Source organism: Fringilla coelebs (genome assembly GCF_963513975.1).
Source record: "Fringilla coelebs genome assembly, chromosome: 4".
NCBI lineage: Eukaryota > Metazoa > Chordata > Aves > Passeriformes > Fringillidae > Fringilla > Fringilla coelebs.
Genome location: NC_140032.1, coordinates 39,711,283 through 39,739,109, shown reverse-complemented (window position 1 = coordinate 39,739,109; position 27,827 = coordinate 39,711,283). Strand labels below are relative to the sequence as shown.

The 27,827-nt window shown below is 37.0% G+C and overlaps 1 protein-coding gene across 1 annotated transcript; it reads left to right on the top strand.

Annotated features, from left to right (window-relative positions):
- Positions 1–3,910: 3,910 nt before the first annotated feature.
- Positions 3,911–21,545, top strand: TMA16 (translation machinery associated 16 homolog). Its single transcript, XM_084203813.1, has 7 exons — positions 3,911–3,929; positions 5,242–5,354; positions 12,072–12,109; positions 12,900–12,984; positions 13,447–13,595; positions 18,232–18,274; positions 19,709–21,545. The coding sequence occupies exons 1-7, from the start codon at positions 3,927–3,929 to the stop codon at positions 19,878–19,880; spliced, it is 603 nt and encodes a 200-aa protein (XP_084059939.1). The 5' UTR covers positions 3,911–3,926; the 3' UTR covers positions 19,881–21,545.
- The last annotated feature ends 6,282 nt before the right edge of the window (positions 21,546–27,827 follow it).

Genomic DNA, 27,827 nt, shown 5'->3' with positions numbered 1-27,827 from the left:
GTCTGCAAAACAGAGCATCTAAAGGATCTAGTACAAAATATTTTCCTTTTTTTGCTGAAGCTGCCATGCTATACAGTGACAGTATGTTATACTGCTACTCTGTAGGTCCATTTCTGGTTCTTTTCTCTAGAAATTTTTAAGGGTAGACACTTCTACAGTTGATGTCTTGAAGCTGGAAACTTGCAGAGTATGCTACATAGCTCCCGTTTTACCACGGACTTGCAAAAGGTGAAGCACTGTAAGAGAGCCTCTGCAAAATCTAAACAAATGATGCAGCCAGAGCTCTCATTTTAAAAGGTTAAAGAGACAGGTAAAAGGAGGCTCTGTCAAAAAGACAAAGTGGTCTTCTGATGTTCTGATTAGCAGCAGGAATCCATTAGGAAGAGCTTAAGTGTAATTAGAATGGAGAGATTAAAAGAATACAACAGTAAAAGCATTTAGAAAAAATAGGTAGTGCAGAAATAATCAGAGGAGCATAGAGTAGGTGTTTTTAGCAGTTTCTTGTGCAATATAGATTAAAAATTATTGTAAACCAGATAGGAAAGAGTGAGTTATATAAATAGGTACTTCTATCACACCTTTTCCCAGTTTGTCAGCAGAAAAATTAAGATATCAGAGCAAAATGCATCAGTATCAATGGCATAAGTAAACCTAAATTTAGTACATATAAGAAATGTAAAGAAAATTTCAGACAAATGCTAGAAAGTCTGGAACACAGGTTTTAAAACTTGGCTTTATTTAAAGCTTTCTTGAGTAATTTAGGTTGAATTTGTAGAAATATTACCTCAGCCACTCACGTTCACAGTCTGTAAACTGTGGACATAAACAATGGCACAATTGAATTGATGGGAATTTAATGCCAAAGCATAAGCCTGACTAAATTAAAAGCAAATGGCATCCTATTTATGAACTCAGGATACAGCAAATATTGAGGTCTGTCTTTAAACCAATGAAGGCATTCTCAGATTTGCTGAAGCACAGGCAGCCACCTGTGACAACAATGAGCTCAATTATTTTCCTAAAGGTTGATTTAAAAATAACACAGATCATGTATCATTTTCAGTACTTACCCAATTTATTTCTATTTAAACAACAGTTTCCTTCATACCACCACTACTTGGGAAGATCTGACCTCTGCACACGTAGAAAGAGACTGGAATTCCTAGTAACATATAATTAATGAGGAAGTTTGCAAAAAAATATACATTAAGGGAACCAGGGAGCTATATCCTTTATTCATTAAGATAATAGCATATGCAAAAATCACCTATTTAAGAGATATTAGCTTAAAAAATACACTAAACAACTACATGCATAACTGCAATTTTCCATTTCTACTGTACTGCTAGGTCTTATTGATAACATGTAATATACTCAGAAACTCTACATGTGTCTCTCCACTAAATGCATTACTACAAATGCATTCAGACTTTGGCAGATCCTGAGACTGACTGCCCACTGTCCCCTCACTGATACAGTTTTCCTTGCTCATTACTTGTTTTTTCTTGTTTCTAAATGCAGCTGTTAATTGCTTTAACCTTTAGCTGATTCCCTTGAACTCAGGAAATTTGTATTTTAATACAACTAAGCTGAACACAATTTTAAATTCCATTCTTATTAATGCAGTTATAACACTGTAAATGATATTTTAAAGAATATTCAGAAATCAGTCTAAGTCTTATGCCAATTGGTCCAATTCACGACATAGAAATGCCAGAATTTCTGAAAAGCTGATACATGCTATTGTCATTATAATGGAGCCTCCTTCTTAGAACCGTATTTCTACTGTATCCTAAGTACCATACTGTAGTCACTGCTTTATAATATTTAACATAATAACATTCAGTAGTAACTGGAATTTAATAGCAAATCAGTTCCAGGTTGAAAGAATTAAACTGTATTTGATAAACCTACTTTATTTTGCTACTTTATTGTTTATTACTGAACACTGTAAGAAAGACAGTCACAGGCAGATATCCCTTTATTTTAATTAATGCACTTGTAATAACATCAGTAAAATTAAAGCAAAAAATGCAAATTAAGATCCAGTTATTAACATGCTAAACTTGGATTCTTGTGTCTGTATCTACAGCCTCCCCCACAGGATAAATACATTACTTAGGAGAACTTACACAGCAATTACTCCACACAGCTGTCAAGACATTTTGCAAAAGATCCTTTGTAGACGGATTCAGTGAAGCACTAAAAAGCAAGGAAAAGATTTTCCAGATTACAAACTATTCAAAGAACAAGACCAGACTAGAAAGCATGCACATTTAATGGAACACTATTTGGTTGGTAACTAGGTGATCAGATTAAATGCATCATCACCCAGAGGCCTCATTACAGTCAGTGGCAGAAGACCAGCTGAAAGGCCCCTCAGAGCTGCCCATTAAATTTAAGCGTCTGCAGAGTCTGTGTTTCTTTCTTACAGTTCCCATTAAAAACTTACTGTGGGTGCCTTTCAGCTCCAACTGCTGCCCCAACCATGTCCTGCAGCTCAGAAGTGAAACCAGCTGTACATCTGCTTCCCACCTAGCATTTCTCTGTGAAATGAAAGCTAGATGGAGAGCACAACAGTTTTTCTGTGGGATTTTGATGGGAGGGCCATCAAAATCTACCTATTGACATTCCCAGGCATGCATGCTCTAAAGCCTCCAAACTGTTCATCCAAATGAAGAAAGAATGTACAAATTACTGTTTTCATCTTGCATTTGTATTCATGAGTGGGCTCCATAGTCAAATTGTTTTCACTGCCATTTTATCTTATTGCCTGACTTCCTTCAGCATCCCTCAGTTAAATGTGAGCTGCTGTCCCAAGCAGATTTGAACAGTATTAAAACAGAGCTATTCCCCAGTTTGCTACTATGATTCCTGTGATTTTGACAGCACGACTCTAAACCTATTTACCTGAACGGACTATTTAAAATTCCATGGTCAGTTTCCTGTCTGTGACTGCTACGTGCTAAATTATTAATTAAAATCCAAAATTGCTACTGTCACTGCCACCTGTAGCAGTTCTGTAAATCTATGAAACAGTTTTATTGCAAGTGCACAAACAGATAATGTTCCAATACAAGCTGAACGAAGACTTTACTTTAGATAAACCTACTTTCCTTATATATATATATATATGTAAAATATTTAAAATATCTGTGGGCTTGCTGTTTAGGGACGATCTTTAAAATTAACATGTTTCTTTATATATTATAAGATTTATCAGTGTCTGAAGAGCAAGAAGTACTGAGACCTAAAGATGGCTTTTCCTTTGAGCCTGTGATTCCTGGAGCTGAACAGTCACAAGCACTTTTCCACAGGCCCATTGGCGTAGGTGCTGATCTGCTTGGAGGTGTCCCAGGACCGTTGCTGCCAGAGATGGGGTTTTTTTCTGTTTTGGTGATGTCTGGGAGTTACACTCCCCGGTAACTTTAAGTTTTGATTTTGGACATTCCAGAGCTTGTTGCTTGGTTTCCTCACACAGGATGTCAGCCTTTTCTTGACTTTGTTCCGTTTTCTTCAGCTCAGCAAGGCTCCTCCTTTGCATAGGCAAAGGAATTCCAGTTCTGGAATTTCTCCATCATATTGATCACCAGGTTCTCGGACTATTTATACTTTTTCTTTTATCTCAACCTCACGGGTAGCAGCAGCAGCCCCATTAATTTCAGCTACCAAACAATCACCTTAGCTGCTGCCAAGATATTACCCAGCACTCGATCAGGTCTCACTCCGGCGTGCCCTCCGCCGTGCTGTGTGGCCGCTCCTTCACGGTCACACCGGGAGTTCGGAGCCCCGGGCCCGGCCCGGCCCGCCCGGGGCCGGCGGCGCGGGGGGTGCCGCGGAACGGGGCAGCCGCGGAACGCCCGCCGTGCGCCCGCCCGGAGCGCTGAGGCTGCTGCACCGCGGCGCCGGAAGGAGGCTCGCTCGCCATGGTTCGTGTGCCGGGGATGGGGATGGGGATGGGGTCGGGAACAGGGACAGGAATAGGAGTAGGGGTGCGGCTCCCGCAGCCTGCTCTTCTGGGGACGCGGTGCTCCCGGCCCCTTCATTCCCTCCGAGAGCGGCCCCACCGCGTCCTTGGAGAGGCGAGCCCGCTGGCGGGCTGGCCCTGTGGGCCGATCCCGGCGGTGATCCGACCCTGCACATAGGAACTGCTGCATTTCCTCCGGGGGGTCCGCGTCCTTCTGGGCCCATCCCGGCCGTGATCCGACATTGCACATAGGAACTGCTGCATTTCCTCCGGGGGGTCCGCGTCCTTCTGGGCCGATCCCGGCGGTGAGCCCACCCTGCACATAGGAACTGCTGCATTTCCTCCCGGGGGTCCGCGTCCTTCTGGGCCCATCCCGGCGGTGAGCCGACCCTGTACACAGGAACTGCTGCATTTCCTCCCGGGGGTCCGCGTCCTTCTGGGCCGATCCCGGCAGGGCGGCCGCGGGGCGGGGGAGGCCCGGTCCGCCTGGGAGCAGGTGGGAGGTGCCCCCTCCTGAGATTTCCCGAGGTGTTCAGAGTAGTTGTGTCTTTGACACCATTTTTTTTTTTCGCAGCCCTAAGCACTGATGTTATTGGATGTACTATAGTTTCCGTTTAGTGACGGACATTTATTGTGATGCAGGAAAGCCCTCGTGCTTTAAGGTGTTTCTTTGGGTGCAGTTAAATAGCATATTATTTCATAAAGCCATTCAGTTCTGTTCAAACATTTTCTTACCAGACAGTAGCATAACTTAGAGTAGTATTACCATACTCTGGAAATTGGTGAGCTGTATTCCCTCTCTGTGCAGTATGAAGAGATAGAGAAGGAAAGCCTGTGGCTGCTCCCTGGTGTGAAGCATTCAATGATCTGTTGGGAGGAACAAGAAAATTGCTTTTATTACATTGTACAAATTACATGAGACTCTTGTCAAAAACCCAGATAGGAGCTTGAATGGGGACATTTTCCTGCAGAGGTACAGAGAGCTAATATTAGTTTCCTAGCTGCAGAGTTCTAAAGCAGGTACTCTGACTAGTCACTACTTAAGATTTCTTACAGCATTTCCTGTGCTCTAGTGGTTTTGTTACAGCATGTACTGGCTTAAAGTAATTCTGTTATTGAAGTGGGTGAAATTGATAACATGTTACTGAAAGTTAAGGGCTTTCTTAGATATCAGTGCATGACCTTTTCAGTCTTTTCCCTGGTGTGTGCTTTTGTCTTCCCTTTGATGTTTTACTCTGCCTTGATAGTGCATGGTATCTTTGATGTCTTTTCAGCCAAAGTTACGAAAATCTCAAGGAGGGAAGCAAGAGAAAAAAGTTATCCATCCCTACAGCAGAAAAGCTGCACAGCTTGCAAGGGAAGTGCACAAACAGGAAAAGAAAGAAAAGTAAGTTGACTGCAAAACCTCTGTACAGATCAAAGAATAACAGCACAAATGACACTATTTTTGTGGCAGTGGACATGGACTGTTATGCTGATATAACCGCAAGAAAACAGAAAGGCCTGTATAACTTAACACTGCTGCTGGGCCATGTGAAGTGACAGGTTTACATGCATTAAATCAAGTTATACCAAGTGTGTAGTTCTGCTGCTTTACTTTGGGTGTTGTCCTTACAAGTTAGATTTCTTGCCTTTGATAATCTGGATAGCACGATGCTGGTGATTTCACATGAAGGTGAATCACCTAGTTTGGCTTTACTTCAAGTTCAGTAAGAATCCTGCTTAGGGTCCAGCTGCTTCTGCTAAAATGCTGAGTTAATAGAAAAGAAAACCCAGAAACCATCCTGCAGAAAACAGACTTTTGAATAAAACTGTATAGTTAACTCCTCTTTGGTGGTTTTGTGCCGTTTCATGGCAAGTTTGTTTTTCTGCTTTTAGCTGCTCCTCCTACAGAGGGAAAAGACAGCTGGTGAAGACTGGCCTTTAAATTATATTGTCTCAGCTTGCTTGTTGTTATACATAAATATGTTTATTTAGGAAGTTACTTAAAGCATTTTCAGTCTAAGTATAGTATAGCACTACCTAAACTATATAATGCTGTATAAATTGTAGTGTCTGGATGGACCATATGAGCTGAGCCCAAATACTCATTTGTCTGAAGCTGTTAAATTGGAAACTCCTGCACCAGAGACTGTGCAGTTTTATTGTTGGGATTGATGTACAACCTTATGCACAGCAGTTGCACTGTTGCTTTCCCTAGAAGGGGGGCCTTTGCTCCCACAGTTGGGGTCATGTAGCCTCCAGCAGGGCTGCTGCAAGAATTCACAAGCAGCATGTGTTGATTAGGCAGTTTCTTAATGTGAGAAAGGTTTTCTCTGCTGTTTCATATTTTTTCTGTGCTCTCTGACTATTGATAGTAAATTTTTATTGCAGGTTCTTTTCCTACTGCTAAATTGACCACTTTGTCCTTTAGCTCTCTCACCTTGTGTCATAAAAACTGCTCACAGCTGTTAATCACAAAAGATGACTTCATCTTACTTGATTCTGAGTGCTTGCATTTGTGACTTCACCATACAGAAAAACATGCACAAGAAAACTTAGTGAGGGAGCAATACTTACGGTCTGGTGTGGTTAGAGTTACGCTGATATGGACAACAGTGCTGATGTTTCTTCTTGGAGTGCTGCTTTTTCTTCATCTTGCAACAGCAAAAAGTTCAAAAGCCCTGCTGAAATTGAGATCAACAATTGAGATCCACTGCTTTCCCCTCATCCATCCAGGCAGTTGTTTCATCATAGAAGGCTATCAGGTTGGTCAAACATGACTTACCTTTAGTAAATCCATGCTGACTACTCCACATACTCCTCTATGCATGTGGACGGAGATGGCCTCCAGAATGAGGTGCTTTATTGCCTCTGCAGTGATTCAAGTGGGGCTGACTGGCCTGTAGTTCCCTGGGTTCTTCTCCTTGCCATCCTGGAAGACCAGGGTGACATTTGTTTTCTTCCAGTCCTCAGGCTCCTCTCCTCATCTCCACAGCCTTTCAAAGATAATTGTGAGAAGTTTAGCCACGGTGTCTGCCAGCTTCCTTGGCACTCATAGATGCATCCCTCGGGACCCATGGCTTTGTGGGTGTCAACCTTGCCTGGGTGTTCTCTAGCCCAGTCCTTCTTGGCCAAGGGAAAGTCTTCCTTTCTGACATTCCTTAACCCTGGTCAGAGATCCCTGAGGGCTGCTCTTGGCAGTGAAGGCCCCTTCAAAGAAGGCATTTGGTATTTCTCTCCTCTGTTGCCAGGGTCTCCCTCAATTTGGTTAGAGGCCTACATTAGCCTTCGTTTTCCTTTGGTCACTGATGTGTTTGAAGAAGCCCTATCCTTGCTATTTCAATCTAGGCTGATTGTAAAAGATGTAACCTTATATTTTGCATAGGGAAACAATTCCACTAAGAATAGGATGTCAGTTTTGACCATCCACAGCATATTGTGATAGCAAAATGATCTTATATTTTGTATCTTTATATCTTATAAATAAGATTTCTACATCTTATGCTTCTGGGTCCTGAACAGTTAACTAACATTATTACTTTGTAGATAGATCATTTTTGTTGTGGTGTTCTACAAATGAGTTGCACTAAAAACATCCTCCAATTCTCGATGTTCTATTTTCTGTATTGTCTTGGCTTGAAGAGCAATTTAATTTGAAAGACATGAATAATGTTAATGTTTTTTTTCCCCTTAGTGTTTTTAAAAGACTTGTTAAGGATTCCAGTTTCTTTTGAATCTCTATCCAGACTATCAACTTGGTAAATTCTCAGTTTTTTTTTTTAATATTGGGAATTAAATACACATTGAACTTTTTATTGTAATTACTTAGCTTTCAGTTTCTGTAATATAATGGTGGGGCTTGGATTCATTTTGCATAGCTCTGAAAAAGACAAGGCAAATTTCTGATGCTGTGAATGGACGAAAGCTTTCCACTCCTACACTCTTGGGAAAAAGAAATAGCTCACACCAGTTTTATTCTTCTGCATTGCTTCTGCAGGTCTATTAAATGTCTTTAAACAATTTTCCAAATTGCTTCTATTGAATGACAGCCCTGTTCTCTGGTGGAAGGTTAGTACATCATTTGGTGGTAAATAGAAGCTGCCTTGTAATCTCTACAGAATTTTCTTCCTTAGTCCCATCTACAAATCTGGCATTTTTTTGACCATGCTTATTATTGTGTAGAAGTTGTCTGAAGTATGAATAGGACACAAAACTAGAAATGGAATTCTCAATGTGATCTCACTAGGTCTGAGTAAAGGGGATAATTTTTCTGTACAGGTTAGTGCACTTCTGCAGAATGGAAAAACTGAATTACAGTATTCAGTGAATGTAGGAAGTCCATAGAGGTCATTGTACAATTTTTATTAAGCTGTGGATTTCCTTGCCAGAGGATGCTGTATTGTGGCTGGCTAAATTTGTGCAGTAATACTTTTTGAACATACGTACATTTTATCTGTTGATTACTATTTAGCACAAAGGTGTAGGGTGTAGGAAACTCTTGAATGGTATGTTACTGGAGGGTGAGAATATCTTTTATAGAAGTATCAGTCAATGTTTTTGGGTTTGTGTGGTTTGTTTATTTTGTTTTGATTGTTTTGGTTGGGTTTTGTTTTTTTCCTTTGGTGCTTGTCTGGAGACAGAATTTAGGACTGGAGACAGTTTAGGTTTCTATTTGCTTATTAACTTTCCTATAGGATGGAGGGAAGGAAATAAGTAGTGTCAATGTTCCTGTTTAAGTTATACAGAAAGGAAAATTGCATTGAGTTATGAGATGCATATTGCAGTATCTTTTGCCCAAACGAGATAGTAAAAAAGGGTAGACATTATCTGCAGGGAATTTGAATATTTAAAATGCAACATTGGGAAAAAGGAGGGAGAAATTCTGCATTAAGTTGCAAAAGTCTTTTGTGGGCTCCATTGTCCACTTTTCACTGTAAGCATTCGTAACAAAATATGACGGCAGTTATAAGTTTACTGTCCAGAAACTGTGACTGCACTACACAAAACCAATCTTAACCATAATAAGAGGAGACAGACCAATTGCTTTTAGAAAATTGCCTACAATCTTAAATCATCTTGTTCACTTCAATTACACCTTTTTCTTGCCTGTATCCATCTCCTCTCAATTCTCTTCAAGGTCTAATGAGCAGCAACAACTTCCAGTGTATTACTACCAGTTTATTCTCTCTTAATATACATGTGAATTCTTATTCCTTTAGGCAGCTTGTTTGCTCTGTTAAATAATTATATGAATGTTTTTATGAGACAGCAATAGCTGCTTCACTGGCAGTAGTAGAATACTGGCTTTTCTACACTTTAGGAAACCTGATCATAGTGGGAAATTAATGAAACTTTTGTAGTAGTGATGTACGAACACCAGTCATGTTTTCCTGCAGCTGCAGAAATACCTATTGGTTTTGGTAGCTAAAGCTAATCTAGCTGTGCATATTTTTTTTCTGTTGTTTTCCCTCCTGAGTCAAAATAGATCCTTTCTATTGTGCATGCACAATAAATTTCTTAGTAGTCAGTGCATTTTCATTACAGATAAGCCAGTCTAATGCTGACATGCTCTAAAATATGACATCTAAGGAGTTTCTACAGTGATGGGGCATGAAGTGACCCTTTGGGAGTAATAAGCAATCGTAAAATGTGTCCTGGTAGAACTCTGTGTGTGCTTTTTCTGAGGTTTTCCCCTGTCTAACCTCCTAATCTCTCTTAACCCACTGTGCTTCTACTTGCATTGCTTGTGGCAGTGATGCTTTGAGACATACTCTTGCAAATTCTTCATGAGGAACTGAAAAGCTGTTAGCTTTTAAAATTATTTCTTTTGAAAAGCTTATCTTCATTTTCAGATCCATAGAAGGCATTTGTATTTGTGGATATTACCAGGGAAAAATACTGAGTTCATAATCTGATTTGGAAAATACTTATTCCTTGTTAGTATTTAGAGTAGAACAGTTGAATATAATATCTGAGATAAAGAGCTGCTAAAGGAACATGTAGAATTTACTTTTAGAGTACCTAGTGAATATCAAGAAAACAACTAATCATTCTTACTAATAATCATTGCCTAAGCAGAGGATTTCTGGAAGGTGGGTGAAGAAGAAAATCATCAAGAAACAACAGCCTGCCACAGGAGTGTGTCCCTGGCCTTACCTCTCCTTCCCTGAGCAAAAGCTATTACTCATTGTGTGGAAGGAGAGGAGAGGAAGTTTCTTTGACTCACCTGATTTGATTAGCCTCCCTGCTAATGCTATTGTCTTCTAGCAGTCACTGAGGTGAGGTTTTTATAAAAAGTACAATAAGGCAACATCCGAGCCTATCATTCATTATTTCTCATACTGAAATTAGTTGTGTGCACCAGGAGACTGAAGGTTTTTTGTCCAGAAGAAAATGGTGGTTCTGTACTTCGCTGCTTTGATAAATAAATGATTTAGTGGCCCTTCACAGGTGCAAATGGCAGTTTGTAGTGTTTTAGAATGTAGATGTATGAAATTATCCTGTTTAGGCAGCTTTCCTAGATGCCATTGCCATTTTCTCCATGGCAAAGATCTGCAGACAGGCTCATCTGGCAGTGTTGCCTTGCAGAGTTCCCAGCATGGATTTCTGGTGTGGAGTTCCACTGAAGGAAGTATGTGTCCTTTTCTTGGATGCTGTTACCATCCTTAGAGCTCCCCTGCTGTAAGCCCTCTGAGGATAAAAGCCTGCCCAGCTTTTATTGAAGCCTTCTTCTACACATGCTGGGGTATCCATAGAAGTAAAAATTTCTTTAATGTGTTAGTGGAATTCTTAGCAGTTCACACATGCTGTGCATTTGCTTGTACATGGCTTTTAGAGAGTCTTCAGAGGATAAAACACTTACTGAAAAATCTAATAATTATTTAATAATGTAGGTTTGTGGACAAGTGACACAAGTGTGTTTGTCTCTGGAAAGTAAAGGTTTATCTTTTGATCCCAGTTTTTGTGGTAGGTGACAGACTTCTGTCCTCTGAGTTACTTCAGTTAGCTCTAAAATGCTCATTAAATTTTACAGAGTAAAAGGAATTTAATAAATGAGTACTGTGATGAATTTTAGCATTATTATTTGTTAGTTGTGACTTTTATGATTTACTTAATCCATTACAAATTTTCCTATTTAATAATAATAATAATAATCAAAAGTCAATTTTGTCAGAGGTCCTTGAATATATAAACTGAATATTCATGGCTAGGATATTTTTTCCAGTGACAAATTTCATACTTATCCCAATAATTTCTTGTTTTCCTTTCTGGATACAACAGAACACTGCAACAGCCTTTGATGCAGATTGAATCTGACACCTTCAGGACAAAAGAGTATGAGGCTTGGGATTTCCTGCTAGAGAGCTTCTCTTTTTTGAGAACTCCTAATTAGGATGAAAATTAATCCCAAATAGAACTGTATACCCACATCTCATAGAGTACAGAAGGCTTTTGAGTATCCTGACAGAGATTCAAGTGGACTTAAAAAGTACTGTGAAAAAGAGTTGGGGAGTTCTTTAATGAAGTTGTTAATTTTGGTTTCTTATCATACTAACTTACTGTTCACTAAGCACAAACTTTAATTATTACAAGCTTTAAGGTAACAGAATGGTATTTTTCACACTGCATGCTTGATTGGCAAGAATGCAGTGCAGTGAAATCTCTCAACTCATTAAACATACCAGAAGAATATCAGAAATACTTAAGAAAATTGTGACAATACAGCTCTTTGGTGTAATTCCTTTTGTTGCACTCTGAGAAAAATGTGGGTTTTTTTCTTCCAAGAAATTTTTTAGCTTAATAGGTAAACTGGACAAATTTCAGCTAGTAATTTTACCAGAAAGTAAATCTTTTGGATGAAACAGAAAAAGTTGTACATTATTTGAAATTTGTCAAATATTTCTATTTGATTTTATAATAAGTTCTATACTGAATTTGTCACATATTTCTATTTGACATTTATTATAATTTCTAAATTGAATTTGTCAGATATTTCTATTTGAAATTATACCTTGACTTTCATTGTGACTAAAAAAAAACCCCAACTTTTTGAGAATAAAATTAAGGTCCTTGTTTATATGGTACTCTTTCCTGGCTAACACATCTGGTTTTTCTCTGCTAGGTTGAAGACTGACAAAGCTTTGCGTTTAAGTATTATTGGTAAGCAGAAACTTCTATTCCTGAGTACAGTATTCAATTTCTTGGTACAGATTTGAAGTTTTATCAGCTTTTTAGACATCCAGTTAGAGCTTAGTTTTCTATAATCTGATTCTGCAATCTTCAAATAGACTTGGTTGAAATACTGAAATACCTGACATGTCCACTTAATATATACAGGACTGAATTTGGGGCTGAGCATGGCTAATCTTTAGTCAGTGTACACAACAGCAGGGCAGTATAGACCAAATGAGTGTTTTGTACATCTGTACACATATTTATGGTATTTGGTCTCCAAGCTTTTCAAACTTTTTATAATATCTTGTAAAAGAAGATGATATATGTATCTTAAAAGACACATTGTGTTAGCAAGTAAATTCAAAACTTTGAGACACAACCTGGAATATTTTTCTCTTCCATATGATTGATCCTGCAGCTTTTCAATTTAATCTGTTTAAAAACAGATGTGATGATCAGAACTCTTACTCAGCCACTGTATTGGTTTTTTTCCCCCTTTCTAAATTTCCTTCCTAAGTAATTGATATTTTAGTTAGTTTCCAGTAAAACAAAGCCTAACTTTTTTTTTTAATGTAAGGGAGGTATAAAATAATTCTGAAATGATGTGGAAATGTTTCTATTACAGCTGCCTTCATACTTGGTACCCACAGTCTTAGAGTCTGATACCATTCAAAATCTTGAACAATGCGGGGGGATTTAAAAACTTTGAGAAACTTTAATATGTGTTGATGCTACAGTGGTGGTGTAACCATTAATATTAAGTTTATTCTTGTAGGAGAAAAACTGCAATGGTTTCAAAGTCACCTTGATCCCAGTAAAATCGAGTACACGAAGAAGGAAGCTGGTGAACTAATTGAAAAGTAAGACTGTTGTTTAAAACACGATTAAAAATCTTGACTTGTCTTTAAAAATAATGTGATGATGACTCAGAGGAGGACTTTTATATATTGCTAATTATAATATCAAGTAGTTGATTTTGTTGCCAGTGACAAATATTGAGAGATGTCTATAGTCATACTAGAATTATTCAAGTAAGTCTTTTTGTAGTTTCTTTTTTTTTAAATTATTGAAGTATATCCCTTGTTTTGTAGTGTGTGGAGGATTTTAAATGATTTGGACAGTAGTAATCACATGCATTTGCTTGTTGGGCTATTCTGTGACACCTGAACATGCAGATTTCATAATACTTACTCCTTGAGTCTCCAATAAATAAAATAAATTAGAAAATAAATACAATTAGTAAAATCATTTATCAGAGTAATTCTGTTTTGCAGTTTTTTTGTATGACTGCATCTAGCTTTTATGCATTTTATTTCTTTCAGTTATATGTGTCGATTCAATGCTGAATTGGAGCAGATTGAATTACAAAACAGTATTAAAGGCAGACAAGGAAGACAGCATGGTTCACGGGAAACTGTCATCAAGCAGACAATAGAACGTGAAAGACAACTCTATGAGGGCTATGGAATAGGTATGTAAAAGTATTAGAAAGTCTTCACACCTGCTCACAAGGCCAGAATCTAAGCAAACTTTATAGGCCTTGTCCTTATTTTTTGTCTTTAAAGAAATTACCTAAGTGCTAGGTGCTTGTGCCTTGCAGAGTTATTTGGGAGGAGGGCCACGGTGAAGAAAAGGAGAAAAAAAGATGGTGAAGATCTGACTCATATATTCTACTTTTGCCTTTCTTTGTGCATCTTTGCTAGTACTGTCTTTTCAGTGCAGGCATATATAACCTATTTTTCAAATTAAAGTGAACTTTTAATGCACCAGCCTTCAATTCTGTACAGCAGCTGGTTGGACCTTCATTTGATGGCTGGAACTAGGCTGAAGGGAAGCAGCAATAGTTTGGTGAAATAAGAAAGAAAGACAAAGAGATAATGAAAATGCAAAAAGCAAAGAGTTGTTTGGAGATAGTCAAGATAAGCAGTGAAGTATTTGTATTTTGCTTCAGCCAATAATGTACAGGTTGAAACTGAGTGGTAAACTTGGCTTTAATGCTAAAGTATTATCCAGACATAATTGATCTTTCTAATAGTAAAATGTGTTGTGGAACAGATGAAAAATCTACGTTATTCTGTAGTTAGGATTCAAAGCACAGCACGGTTTGGGTTGTGTGTCATATTTCCTGGTCAGCTGTTCCAGCTGTGTTCCCTCCCAGCTCCTTCTGCATCCTCAGCCTCCTCACTGGTAGGCTGGGTGAGGAGCAGAAAGAGTCTTATCTGTGCAAGCCTAGCTCAGGAATAATGAAAACATCCCATTTTCATCAATACCATTTCCAGCTAATCCAAATTGCAGCCCTGTACTAACTACTGTGAAGAAAATTAACTCTACCCTGGCCAAAGTCAGCACACCCTGATATGTTTTGTACAAACCAAGAAAATTAATGACTTTAAAATTTTGCCAGGGCAGCTGGCAGAGGAATTTAAGAATATCTGTATGACTTCATGCATCATCTTTGATGTCTTAGAAGGCGGGGGGGGGGGGAAGTCATAGGAAACTCGATTCTGTGATTGTCATCAAACAGCCTAATTGTAGAATGTATTCTTTTTGGTTTTTGCTTTTGAATTTTAGTTCTTTTTGTCCTTACTGCTTTGTGAAAAGCTGACAGAAAAACACAGTAAGGCTAGAGAAAAAGATGTCAAATACACAAGCACAACATAAAAATCATGAAGAAGCTGGAAATATTGTAGGCAAAATTTGAGGTTATTATAGAATTAGTAAGTAAAGCATTCAGAGAGCACAGTGCAACTTCACATATTAAATACACTTTCAAATCATTCATTATTTGTTATCACAGCTGCTGCAGGTTTTGCTCTCTGTCTAGGACAGTGTTCATTCAGAGAAAATAGTTGCTGCTAAGTACTATAGCAACTAAATACTGTAATTAGAGATTGGGCATAAATGGAAATCAGCTGGAAACAGTGCTTTTATGCCTCTAGCTCATTATTAATCCTAGAAGCTTTAGTGAGCGGAGCGTTTATTACTGACTTAGACTTGTTGGGTTTTTTCCCCCCCTGTTCTTGAACTCAGTTATTTCTTGTATGTATGTGCATTTGCTGTGAAGAGACTGCATAGTATGTATTCTTGTCATTTAGGGAAGTCTACTAAACTTTGATACAGTTTATTTATATCATAGAATCAATTAAGTTGGAAAAGACTTCCAAGATCATTAAATCCAACCTTTGACCAAACACTACCATGTCAACTAGACCATAGCACTAAGTGCCACATTCAGTCATTTCTTGAACATTTCCCCGGCTGCTGATTCCTCCACCACTTCCTTGGGCAGCTCATTCCAATACTTACCCACCCTTTCAGTGAAAAAACATCTGTCCTGACATCCAACATGAACCTTCCCTGGGTGTAGCTTGAGGGCATTTCCTCTTGTCCTCTCAAGGATCTATGTAAATTAAAAACTAACCCTTTACAAAATGTAAGAATTTCTTTACAAAAGTGGTAGACATCCCAAAATATAGTAAATTGTAGTCTTTTTTTAAACAAACAGTAGCTATACAGGGAACATTAAAATGATGTTGTTGAGGTATGGCAGCTCCTTGTCACTTACTCCTTAAATACACCTACAGGAGTTTTACTGCAGTTTTCTTCCTCTTGTTCTCATTTTTGTGTATTTGGGTTTTCTGTTTAATCTGGTCTTAGATGTTTATAGCAAAGCTAATGAAAGGCAATGCTAGATACTTATTTATTTATTTGTAACCCAGAGTTAGTATGCTTTCAGTGGAAAAGCATCGTAATGATTTCATTCGAACACCATCCATTTTTGATAATTCGCTTCTAATTACCTTGCATGTTCTCTCAGATGTGTAATGCTAATCTTGGGGGAAAGTGGCTTTTAAAACTAAATACACTAGTTTTATTAATTAGTTCTGCAGGCTTCACATTACAAGGATATAATTTAATTCAGATGAAGGCTGTATCATTTCCAGTTATCTGCTAATTTAACTTCTCTACTATTTGTTAGCTGTAGTGATCATTATTGTGTAAGTGAATAATCTTTTGCCTAAAGAGCATCTACTGTTTCCTTCTTGTCAACAGGCTGTTAGTTTTACTTTTCTTTTGAGGATGAACAATCTGAAAGGGTCAGAAACATTAAAAAAATGTTTGCTTAACATCTTTCACTGCTGTTTTGCTAAATGCATAAATTGTTGAATACTTTGTCTTAGAAATGCCAGACAATAAACTACTCCCCAAAATGTCTTCATTTCTTTCCCACTAACTCTTGTTCTATATTTCTCTCTTACATTTTTTTCTGCCTTTAGTTCAGAAAAACATGCTCCTATGACTTAACATTTTAAAGCAAATGAAGGAGTTCACAAGCAGCACCAAAAACCATTACATTGGTGCATGCTAAGGAGATGCAGCTGAGTTAGACAAGTGTTACTAACCCAGCATAATTTAGAAAATCAGTTACTGTGTGGTATATAATTACTTCATTTCTACACACAGCTCTATTCTTAATCTTGCAACTCAGCAGTTTTTATTGTGTAACATATTGTAAACACACATGTAACTGTAGCTAAAAAATTTTGCCACTACCATAGCAGTAAAGATGAATTCAGTGCCAAATCTTGATTTGACACAGAATTTTCTCTCAGAATGCCTGCTTTCTCATGATGTTGGTGAGCCCTGAATGAGAGGCTAGATAAAACTGTTAGAATATTCTCTTTGGAAAAGGTCTGCATAACTTAAACCCATATATTTTCCAAAAAAGGAAGACAAATGAAAGGGCTTAATTTGAAAGTCTTGTCATGTAGTCCTGGTTTGTCTGACAAGAACACTGAACTGTATGTTCAATCAGTGCTTTTATCAAAGGAAAAAATACAAATCTCAGCATGGTGCCACTTCTGCCAAACTCACTGTTTACATCACTACATGCATTGCTAGGGGCAAATGGTGTAGCACTGATTGCTCCTTGTTAAATCCCTGGGAGAAGGGAAGAACTTCTTTCCCTTGTGGGAGCTGGGATGTTCCAGCGTTTGGCACTGTGCTGCCATGAGTGCAGTTCATGGGACTGCAAAGAAAGCAAGAGCAACCATGGCTTTGTTTCAAGGCTTTATTGGGAAGGATGGACCTAACGTGGCATGGAACCAAGGTTAATCAGCAGACCAAAAAAGCATTAGGTAAATGTTTCTTTGCCTTGCCTTGGTCAGCTGTGAGCAGTATCACCTCATCAGTTTACTGAGGAGCAGTCTGCAGAAATCACTGTAATTGTTATCAAAACATTTCACATATATTATTGTCCTTCAGTTGGTAACTTCATAACCAAGTGTGAAAGGAAGGAATAGTTTTCTGAATAGTAAGGACTGTCTGGCCACAAAGATAAATGGCACAGGTATCATCATTCTATGTTTTATAGTAGCAAAATCATCCATAATCCTGCATTGATAGCATGATTTTATTTGTTACTGTAAAACGTGAGGAAATTGATAGATGAACAAAAGGAGAACTATTTGTTCAAGGATAATATAGAAGTTGCTGAAATGCCACAATTTTAAGAGCTAAAATAAAGTGGATTTAATGTTAGAGCAGTAGAAAACATCTATCTTGTTGAGAAGCCTGCTGGCTGTGAAATCGTACAGTTCATAGACAGTAATGAGGTGTTTTATGAGGGAAGGCTCCTAAGGTATAAATCTCCATAAATTAGTGGTAATGTTAAACACAGGCTGCTTGTAAAATTGCAAGACTGACCAAGAAAAGAATGACACAGAAAGGAGGCAAAAGAGCTTTGGCGTCCTATGTAAAAATCTGCCTAAATCTATAAATTACACTCTAGTAGGAAGATTTTGCCTACTCCGGAAGGAAAAAAAGCAAAATGGTCTGTTCCACAGGTCTCAATACAAAACATTTGCCTTCCTTTTTACTAGCAAAAGTAATACAGATATGTATTATTGTTTTAGTTCTTTGTATTATTATTTTTATTTATTTGTATATATGTATGGCACGTTTCTTTTAGAACAGTTTGGTTGCAATGGAAAGGAGGTATGTAGCCTTTTGGGTTAGAGGCCATTTAGCTCACATTTCTTTCTTTGAAATGAGACTCACTTGAATAATGTAACACATCTAACAGAATTTAATTTCTTTCCTATTAGAAATCCCAGACATTATGAACCGAAAGCATCTTAAATTTTTCAGGTAGGTTTTTTATTATCACTAATAATCTGTTTATGCAAAATACCATTTCTGAAGTTCACCTGTTTTATGTCTTTTTCATAAAAAAAGGAACTTATGCAAAACTGTGAAGGAATTTGTCATTTGAAAGAGTAGAGTAGGTATGGCACTGCTATTTTGGCATTTCTTAGTTGTTACAAGCTGACCACCTGTGCCAGTTATTAATTAGAACATTGGAAGATTTAGATTCAACAGTTAGAATGCCATTTCTGTAACTTAAATTTTTTTCTTAGATAATATTCTTAGATAATATTTTATTATTATAAATATTCTTAGATAATATTTTATCTAAAATTCTGACTTCAGCTGTTCACAGTAGTGTTGGTATGTGTGTATATACTAGTTGAAAATCTTAAATGAATTTACAACTTGCATCCAGTTAAAAGATCTGGGAGCTGTGAAATTTGCTGCTGGCTCATCTGGGCCAGCATGTTGGTATGTCCTGGTAGTAGATTGAGTGAGCATTTTTGCTGATAGCTCTATCAAGTGAAATACTTTGAAGGAAGGAAAAAACCCAACAACTTAGGAATGCTTATGTTGCAAGGAATGCTATATCACTGACTCGTAGGGATGGTATGTAGCCAAAAGTCATACTTTCTGGCTTTATTGTAACACCTTGTAAGTCCAAAGAAGAGAGACTGCTGTATTTATAAATATGCAATTGACTTCTTAAACAGGGACATCAGATAGTTGTTGTATTGCCTTGGTAAAGGAAAAACATATCTTATAATTGGCAAATACTGTCTTTGGCCTTGAGAAAAATTATCCATGAAGTGCACTTAGTATAATCAAGAAAGCATGCTATTAAGTGAGTACTGGGTTTGACTTATATTTAAAACAACCCGTTCTCCTTCATGCAGCCTTTTGAAATAATACACTCACCATGTGCATTAATGTTTACTAACCCTTTGTGTTCTCTTGAAGTCAGTCATACAAGGTAACATTTATCATAAATCACCAGGAACTTACGTACATTTGATGTCGTATATACACATCAAGCGTCCAGATGAAGAAACTCTTCTGTCCTGTTTTTCTGTTGATTACCAGACTGCAAGCTGAATGAGACAAACCTAAAAGCAGGTGGCCAAAAGTAACTGAGGGTAGAATAAGTCAGTGGGAATAAAGTGAATAATATATTTTTGTTTCAGAATATCACATCTGAAAGTACTTATTTCTTCACTGAGAAATTACATAGTGTACAAAATCAGGTGGAATCTTTGTTGCATATTCATACCACAGAATACCACAGCTGGACAGAGGATTCATACCTCAGTGGGAGGATAACTTAGAAAAGTAGTCTCACTTGAGTTAGCATCTTCTGAGGAAATGTGAATTAACTCTGCCATTCCTTCCTTTCTGTTGGTAACTGGTTTTCATTACCTATTTTTTCTCTTTAAGAGAATGGGATGGTGATCTGAGGAAACTGCCAAACATCAAAATGAAAAAACTCTCTGCTAGGGATGCTGCTTGCAGTCACCCTGAGGTGACAGATGCAGAAGCAAAAGAAGACTTGAATGAAGAAGAAGAGGTGGGCCCTGATGAGCACCAGCTGATTCAAGAGCTGAAATAGTGAAGGGAATTGTAAGAAATTTATTTTAATTTTCACTGGAAACAAAAATAAAATTTAACTATATTTCTAAAGGCTTTGTTAGCTGCTTTTTTATTATCTGTTTACCTACAGTGAAGAGTAAACAATGTTAGTGGGTAATGCTGTATATTACTGGATAATTTTTTTTTACTATACATAAATACTTTAAACCTTAATCATGTAAGTTTATGTCTTGAAATCCCCTGATTAGCTAAGTACCTTTTCTGTCTAAATTCAGACTGAAATACTTTGTGGTCAGAAATCCTTACCTTTTTGTGGTAATTGCAATAATTTGTTAAACATGGGGAACTCTTCTCTTCGTACTTTTTCTTTGAGAATCTCTGTCAGGATCATAGAGCTCTGGAAATACTTCAATAAGATACTGAGTATTTTATGTTTTGTCAAGAGAATTTTAAAGACTTAACTGTCTTCAGCAATCTGTATTTCAGAATTCAGATAAAAGTCCAAAGCCAAAGTCCCTGCAGTCTGTTTTTAAATATATCCTAGTCCATATTTTTTCTCTAACCCTTTTGTTGAGAATTAAATTGAAGCTGCTCAGGACTTTTCAATAGTAGGTTTGCTTTATGAAGCAACTCTTTAGATGCTTTTAAATGTGTCTTTCAGGAAAGTTCTTAGCAGATTATCACTTTAAAAGCTGTGAAATGAATAAAAGAAGGAAAAAGGGCAAGGGCAGAACTAGGGATAATTTCACAGCAGGCATTAAGTAGGACATTTCAGTGCATATTAGGTTGTCTGGGCACAGAAGTCACAGTTCAGCTGAACTGTTTGCACACATGGTAGTGGGCACAGCTCAAATGCCTGTTAATTATGTGGAAATATTCCTGGAGTATGATCTTTCTAGTACATGATCCTTAGTACACTTCTGTGTGCTAAATAATCAAGTTTTTGTCATATTAAATAGTTATATGGGTTTCATAGAATTCTTTTACAGACACCCGGGTGTGTATTTTCATAGCTGTGCAGCAAGAGTTAATGATGAGTGTTGAATCTGTTAATGTGTATATTAGGTTCTCCCCTCTTTACAAATAGGCTTGTGCTATCCTTTCATGTTATAGGAAACCAATCTGTTTAGGTTATATAGAACTAACAGCTGTCCTCCTTAAATGATTCTAAAGAAGAAACCTGAATAACTTTTAATAGACTTGGAGCATGGGTGGGTAATGTAATTCATCTTCTCGTGGACTGCAAGTCTTAAACCTGGCTAGAGGTCTTGGCCTCTGACACCAGCCACATCTCCAGGCCATCACATCACTGCTTTGTGTTTGAGAGATCGGTGCGCTGAAGTTCATGGCAGGCCTTTGGTATTTTTAAATCTTTGTTAAATTGAGCTTTGTTAAATTGAGTGTGGTGGAATTTATGTTGTTTTGTTTTATAAAATTTGAGATGGTAACCTGTGGTAGAAGCTGAGCCAGAGTAATTCGACTGAACTAAACTTTTGTATGTGGTTGTTTCAGTACTTAGATTTTACCTTTTGGAAATTCATTTTGAATTTTTGCTTGTATACAAAGTCTGTGGTTTGAAATTGCAACTAGAAACATTGAGTCACTTTCCTATGACACTGTGTAAAATATGGAAGGAAAATAAGCAGATAACTCGATAACTGGAAGGTGTCATAGTAATTACAGTATATTAGGCTGGCATCCTGTTGAGTGCTTCAAAAAGATTGTCATGCAGTTATGAAGAATGAGATGTTCTATATTCCTTGAAACAATTCAGTAATAAGATTATAAAAATCTGGTTATGTGTGAAATTAAGTTTTTTTTAAACATTTTTTAATCAGACTACAACATGATTATAGATCAGATCTTATTATCTTACTGACTTTTTGAATTTTCTTCCTTGAAGTCCATATAGTCATTGCTTGTTTAGCTGGCTTTTCAAAACTGTCTTGTTAAACTACTGCACAAGTAATAAAAAAAGAACAGTGTCCGCATGTGAACTTTTTACATTGAATTATCAGAAAAAATCATGTGTAGCTGTCAGGTATTCATATTTGAATTTAAAATAATCTAGCTTAAACTGATGATGTGCAAGACCAGTTTATCAGATGAATTTATCAGCTAAATAATTTATGTGGCAGTGGGAAAAACAACAAAAACCCCCAAAGCCACGTATTTATTTATTTATAATTTCTCTGCGGAGAGTTTTTTGTCCTGACAGGCCTGCAGTGGGCGGGGGGATGTAGAGAGAGTTTTTTGCCTCACATGTACTGAGACAAGCTTCTGGAATCTTTTCAGTTAATTTATTTCATAATCCAATCATGCTTTATAACCAGCTATTAGAGTGTTGTATGTTAATGAGTTTCTTTCCTACAGGTGAAAAAAAGACTAATGCTCTTGGGAGTTCTGAATTGTTATTCTGTTTCTTTAAAATACAGAAAGTAGATGCTGGTAAGAGTGATGTTCTCTGTTCTTACAAACTTGCTGTGGAGAATACCTTGAATTTGTTCTTTTGTAGCCAAGGATTTCAGATTTTAATGCTAAATGCTCTGTTCATATTTGCTGTAATTTACAGGGCATTTTTCTGATAAAGGATTAACTTTAGGGAAGATTTCTTCCATTCTAATTTGTCAAGTACTGTTTTGCAATGTTCCTGTGTTTTTTAGTTTTCAACTAAAAGCTGTAATAGTTAAGATTATTATTTCATTAATTATGATGGCTCAAAGATACATTTCAAACAAAAAATAATATTTTTACACATAAAGTCACTTTCATATAAGAACTTTGGGGTTTTTTAGTGTACTTTCCAGTTTGTTGCAATGTTCTTACTACTTTATGCTTTTACTTCATCCAGCATTGGAGAGCTAAGGCTTCTCTGAGGAAGTGGCTGAATTACATTCAGACTTTCAGTAGCAGCTGACTTGTTACTTGTGAAACATACCCTATTGATGGTGGCAGCTGGAAGAACCAGCTGACTTTAAGTCCAGTAGAAATTATGATTTCTTTTTCTTTCATGTAAACAAAGCAAATGTCATTAAAAAAAAAAGACAAAACCAAACAGAAGATAGTGATGTTCTCAAAGCTGCTTGTATACAGTAAACGTAAACTAATTTACAATTCCTTAGTATTGGAAACAAGCCATTTGTAAGGGGATAAACTTATAGAGTATAACAATTCCGTTTGTTAGTTTGTCTTTCAATGCAATAACATTTACTTATCTCTGTGATGACACTGCCACATGTGAGGACAAAGTCTGGGACCAAAACTGTGTATATTGGAATTTAACTTTTTTTATAACTGGCAGATATGAAAGGTTAGTACAAAAAACCCTTTCTTTTTCTCAGCAGAAAAAGTTCTCTGCTTAAGGAACCTTCCAGGTTAGTTTTCTAATAAAGGGCAATAAAATGCTTGCAGTGCAGATTTATATTAAATTGGCTTGTTTGGTCAGTCTCAGGATGATCCAATGCATAAATTATCTTTCTATCTTCTAGCTCTTTCAAGAGCAAAAATTCATTATAGTTGATTTCCAGACTTCCCCAACAGAAGTAAGTTTCATGAAGGTCAGAGACTTTGCTAATGAGGTGTTGTGATTTATGCTCTGCAGTTTAAGCTGCTGTCTTAAAATCACCTGCCAAGGTCCTGTGCAGAGTTCCTCTAATGAAACTGAAAATAAGCTGATGGTGAGACACTTACCATAATGGTGCTGTAATCAAGTTCTCTAAGCCTTGACTGTCCACTTTTATTAAAATTGAGAGTTTAATATGTAACTAGTTACCTGTTCAAAAGGAAAAATAAAACTAATCAAATTTTTAGACTAAAATGACAGCATTACTTTAAAAACAGACTTGCTAAACAATAAATTTAGCAATAACAATATTGCTAAATAAAAATTGAAGCATCCTACTAATGTCAGCTCTTATTCAAGTTAACACAATTAACCAAGACAGTACCATCCTGATTTGAAAACTGATAAGGGATGATGCCCATTGCTAAGTTACAAAGTGCTCAAAAAATCTCATCCACACTTTTTAATGAAATATTCTTTTTCCTCAGCTCTCAAAATTTGGTAGCAAACCTAGAGATAAGTGGCACTTGAAGATTCATTAAAGCCTTTGCCTGAACTTGTAGACTGATTTGTTTTTTTGACTGTATCTTCTGGGCTTCTGTAAGTAGCAGTCTTTCTTCTGTGAGCCATTAACATTTGGGTTTGTCCTTATCTGGGTTATGACCCCATCTTAATCCTGCTACTTTGCTTGTCACTTCTGTGCTGTTTGTGAGCCATTTTTAAAATTTGTTCATCTTGTTGTTCACCATGTTTCCAGGCATGTGCATACACAGATGTAATGGTCCATGTTTCATTACAGAATTATCTTCTCAAATTATAGTGATTTACTTAACACATTTAAAAATTACTGTGACGTAGCTTCTTTATTTGAAATAGTGCTGATTACTTTATTTTCATATATATTCTGTGTGTTAAAAAAAAAAAGTCCTGTAATTCAGTTAATATCAGTTAAAGGTATTTGTAAGTAGCAAAAGTGAAAGTTTGTCCCAGGGTCCACATTCTCCAGCAGACTGGAATCATTCTCTTATCAGTCAAGGTTATTTTCTGAGCTGTGTGTCATAGGTAGTGGAAGTGTGTACACCAGTGTTTTTGGCAAGTTCTTTGACAATTTCTTTGACTTTTAGGAAAGCTCAGGCAGAAGAGCCTTAATATTTTATTGGCTGGGATGTGTGTATACAGACATCAAACTAAACAGAAACATGCTTTGTGTTCTAACGGTGCCTTTCATCAAGAGATTCAAACTCTTGTGTGCAAAGCAAAAAGGCTAAGGGACCCATAGCTCTACTCTCTTAATTATGAAACCAAAATTGGCTCTACTTTTCCATATGCTAATAAATGGAAATTAATATATCTTTATTACTGTAACTTCTTTGTTTATGGTGTTTCTTCTGTATCTTGCAAGGATTTGTGAATCCATTTGTATTTACATAGTGAGCTTGTTAGAGCAGCTTTAAGAAAATGAACAAGTGGCTAGAATGAAATTTGTTAGGACATTAGTTCTGTGTTTTGAACATATATGCTTACCAATCATCAGCCATATGATTCCAGCTAGAATTGTAGTATTTTGAAACTTAGCTCACTCTCTCCCCAGCTGATCATCTACGAGAAAGATATGACAAAGTAGGTGGATCTGTAGAAAACTAAATTTGGAGCTTGGTTGGAACATTCTGTTTTAATCAACGTAAGATATTTTCTTTGGTTTTACACTTCACAAAATGCATAGGCTTTTTTTATAATGCAAACATGCAATATTCCTTTTCATTAAAAAAAATTGCCTTTAGGATTTTCAAAAAGGAGAAAACGTCACCAAATCAATGTATAAAATAATACAAAAAGGAACAGGATCCATGCTGACAATCTGGGATTAGATTTAAAGTATTTACCTTTCCAGTCCATATTTAAAGCTTTCATGTGTTGGACATTCCAAAATCATGGTAACAGTTTGTACCAAGGCACTGCTTTCCTTAGGCAGCTTTTGTCCTCTTACCTCCCTGGAGCTGAAACCCAGTACTAGTTGTCCATTATTCTGTGGATGCAAAATAAGTTGCTTTCTAGGCTTCTTTACAGGGTTGAAATCTGCAAGTTAAGCAACTATAAGTCTTTTCAAGTGCTTTTGTACTATGAGGTATTTTCCTGAGCATTCTGCCAAGGCGGGGTACCCAGAAGTAGCCCCTTGCACCTTAGCAGGTTCATCACTATTAAGCAAGCAATTAAGTTATATTGTTCACCTTTCTTGCAAGAGTGTGGTCTTGCCAATCCAGGTTCAGCATGTGATGCTCTAGGTAACAAGGTGACAAATATAGAATACTGTAGTACTTTGAGTAATTTGTTTAATACAAATACATTTTTTCACAACATTAAGCAGATACATTACTTTTGTTTCCCTTACCTTCTGTCTTCCAGTACACATTCACCCACAAAAACATACACTTTTTCTTTTGCAAAAGAGAGGGAGTTAAACAAATAACACAAACTTGTAGTTCCGAACCGAATATTATACACAGTAAAATACTTTCATCAGAGTAAGTTTCATTGCATTACTGGAAATTATAAACTGTTTGTTCTGGAGATGGGGAATTACTTTTTCTACACAACAAAAATAAACACTACCTTCAGATAGAGCAGTGTGTGAATGGCACAGTTGGACTAGTAAAGAATCTTTGTAATGCTACTGATAGTCAAAAGTGGTGTATGTTTATGCCAGTTTGAATCAAACATTATAATGTTTGTAACTTAAACACAGGAAAAGAAATGTGCGTGTTCACAGGAGTGAATACAGAAATATCGTGATCAAACTTCCAGATCTGACCTGACACCAAATTACTTCTACCTACCTTTATTAAAACTTAGGTTGAATAAGCTGTTCTTGCTAATGGCAGCTCAGAGCCAGGTTCTGCCCTTGTGGGTTTAGCCAGGCCAAATTCCACTGTCAGCATATTTGCCAGAGCTGCACTGTGGCTACACAGGAGTTTGATATGGTTCTTTATTTGAGATGGTATCTTCATTTAAAAAGTCTTTAGACTTCATCTTAAAACCTTCAGTATACTGTTCTGTTTAGTTGTATGGTTTTGGTGGTTTTTTTTCCAGGATAGAATACTGTGGTTAATAAATTAATACAGAAAATTGTACTTTGGGAATGAAAAAGTATTGGTTGATAACTATCTGTCTAGTTTCTCTATCCATGTACTTTCCTTATTACTGAAGACCAGAATCCAAGGCATGGTGGTGTGAATAGCTCCTTGCCCTCTTGAAGAGGTTGCACCCTGCTTCAGAAACTAATTCCAATCCTGCATGAAATTCCTGAAAGCTCTAGAAAATCCAGTGCATCTAAGAAGAGAAAGGGATGCACAGGCTAACACTGTAATGCTTTAAAAGGTTAAAGGCTGCTTCAAGCCAGCTGAAATCTCCCTTGCTGGTGACTTGTCTCGTTGTCCATCTCAGCAGACAGTGTCCCATTTTAGTCCTTTTCCTGCTGTCCACATTCAGTATTTCCAAGGGAGAGGAGGAATTTCAACTGAAGTCTTTCAGCTTTCTTTTATTTAATTAACTGTAAACTCAGTTGCATATATGGTTGAGTGCCAGAACAGTGTTTAAAGTTGAAGGCATTGGTATAAAAGTTTTCACATTGTCTTTTCTGTTGCTGACTCTTCAGTATGTTTTTTAAAAATGTAAAATCTTGTTGGATGCTACAGTTCTGCTTTCAGAATCTTCAGGTATTTTCTTCTTTAGGTGAATTTTATACTTGTTCAAGAAAAAACCCCGGTGCAAATTACTCTCCAGTAAGCTGACAAAATATGGGATAAAGTACTTTCAATGGGTCATGATGCTACTGCAGTCAAAGAACAAGCTGGCTAAAGAAGCAGGGTTACTTTCACTTAGTAAGAAACTATTATTTCAGAAAGCTCTTAATTATCTTTCATAATAATGTTCCTTGTCAGTAAATTTTGCTGAGGTTTATTGTAAACATCCTTCCAAACATTCAGATGCAGTTAGTAATTTTACACGTCTGATGTCAGATATCATGAGAGTTACCATTTAACGAGTAGCTTTTTGAAAACCATGCCATTGCAGACTATCTTAAGCATGTGCAGTTACTAGACATTCCTTAGTCATGTCATCATGCTCTGAAGACTTTCTGAAATCTCCTCCACCATTTTAAATGGAGAAATTATTTGGCTTCTCTTGTATGTCATTTCAAATAAGAAGCTGCTACAATTGGAAGTTGCAGTTGTATAGTTGGGAAATTATTTTATATAAAAAGTGTGTGCCATTACATGAAAAAACTTCAACATTAATCCAACTCACCTGGAGTAACTGACAGCAAATATTGACATATATTAAGGACCCATTAAAGCACCAAGATTTTGTGTCCTGTCTAGCCAGATAACCATCACTTAGTAACAG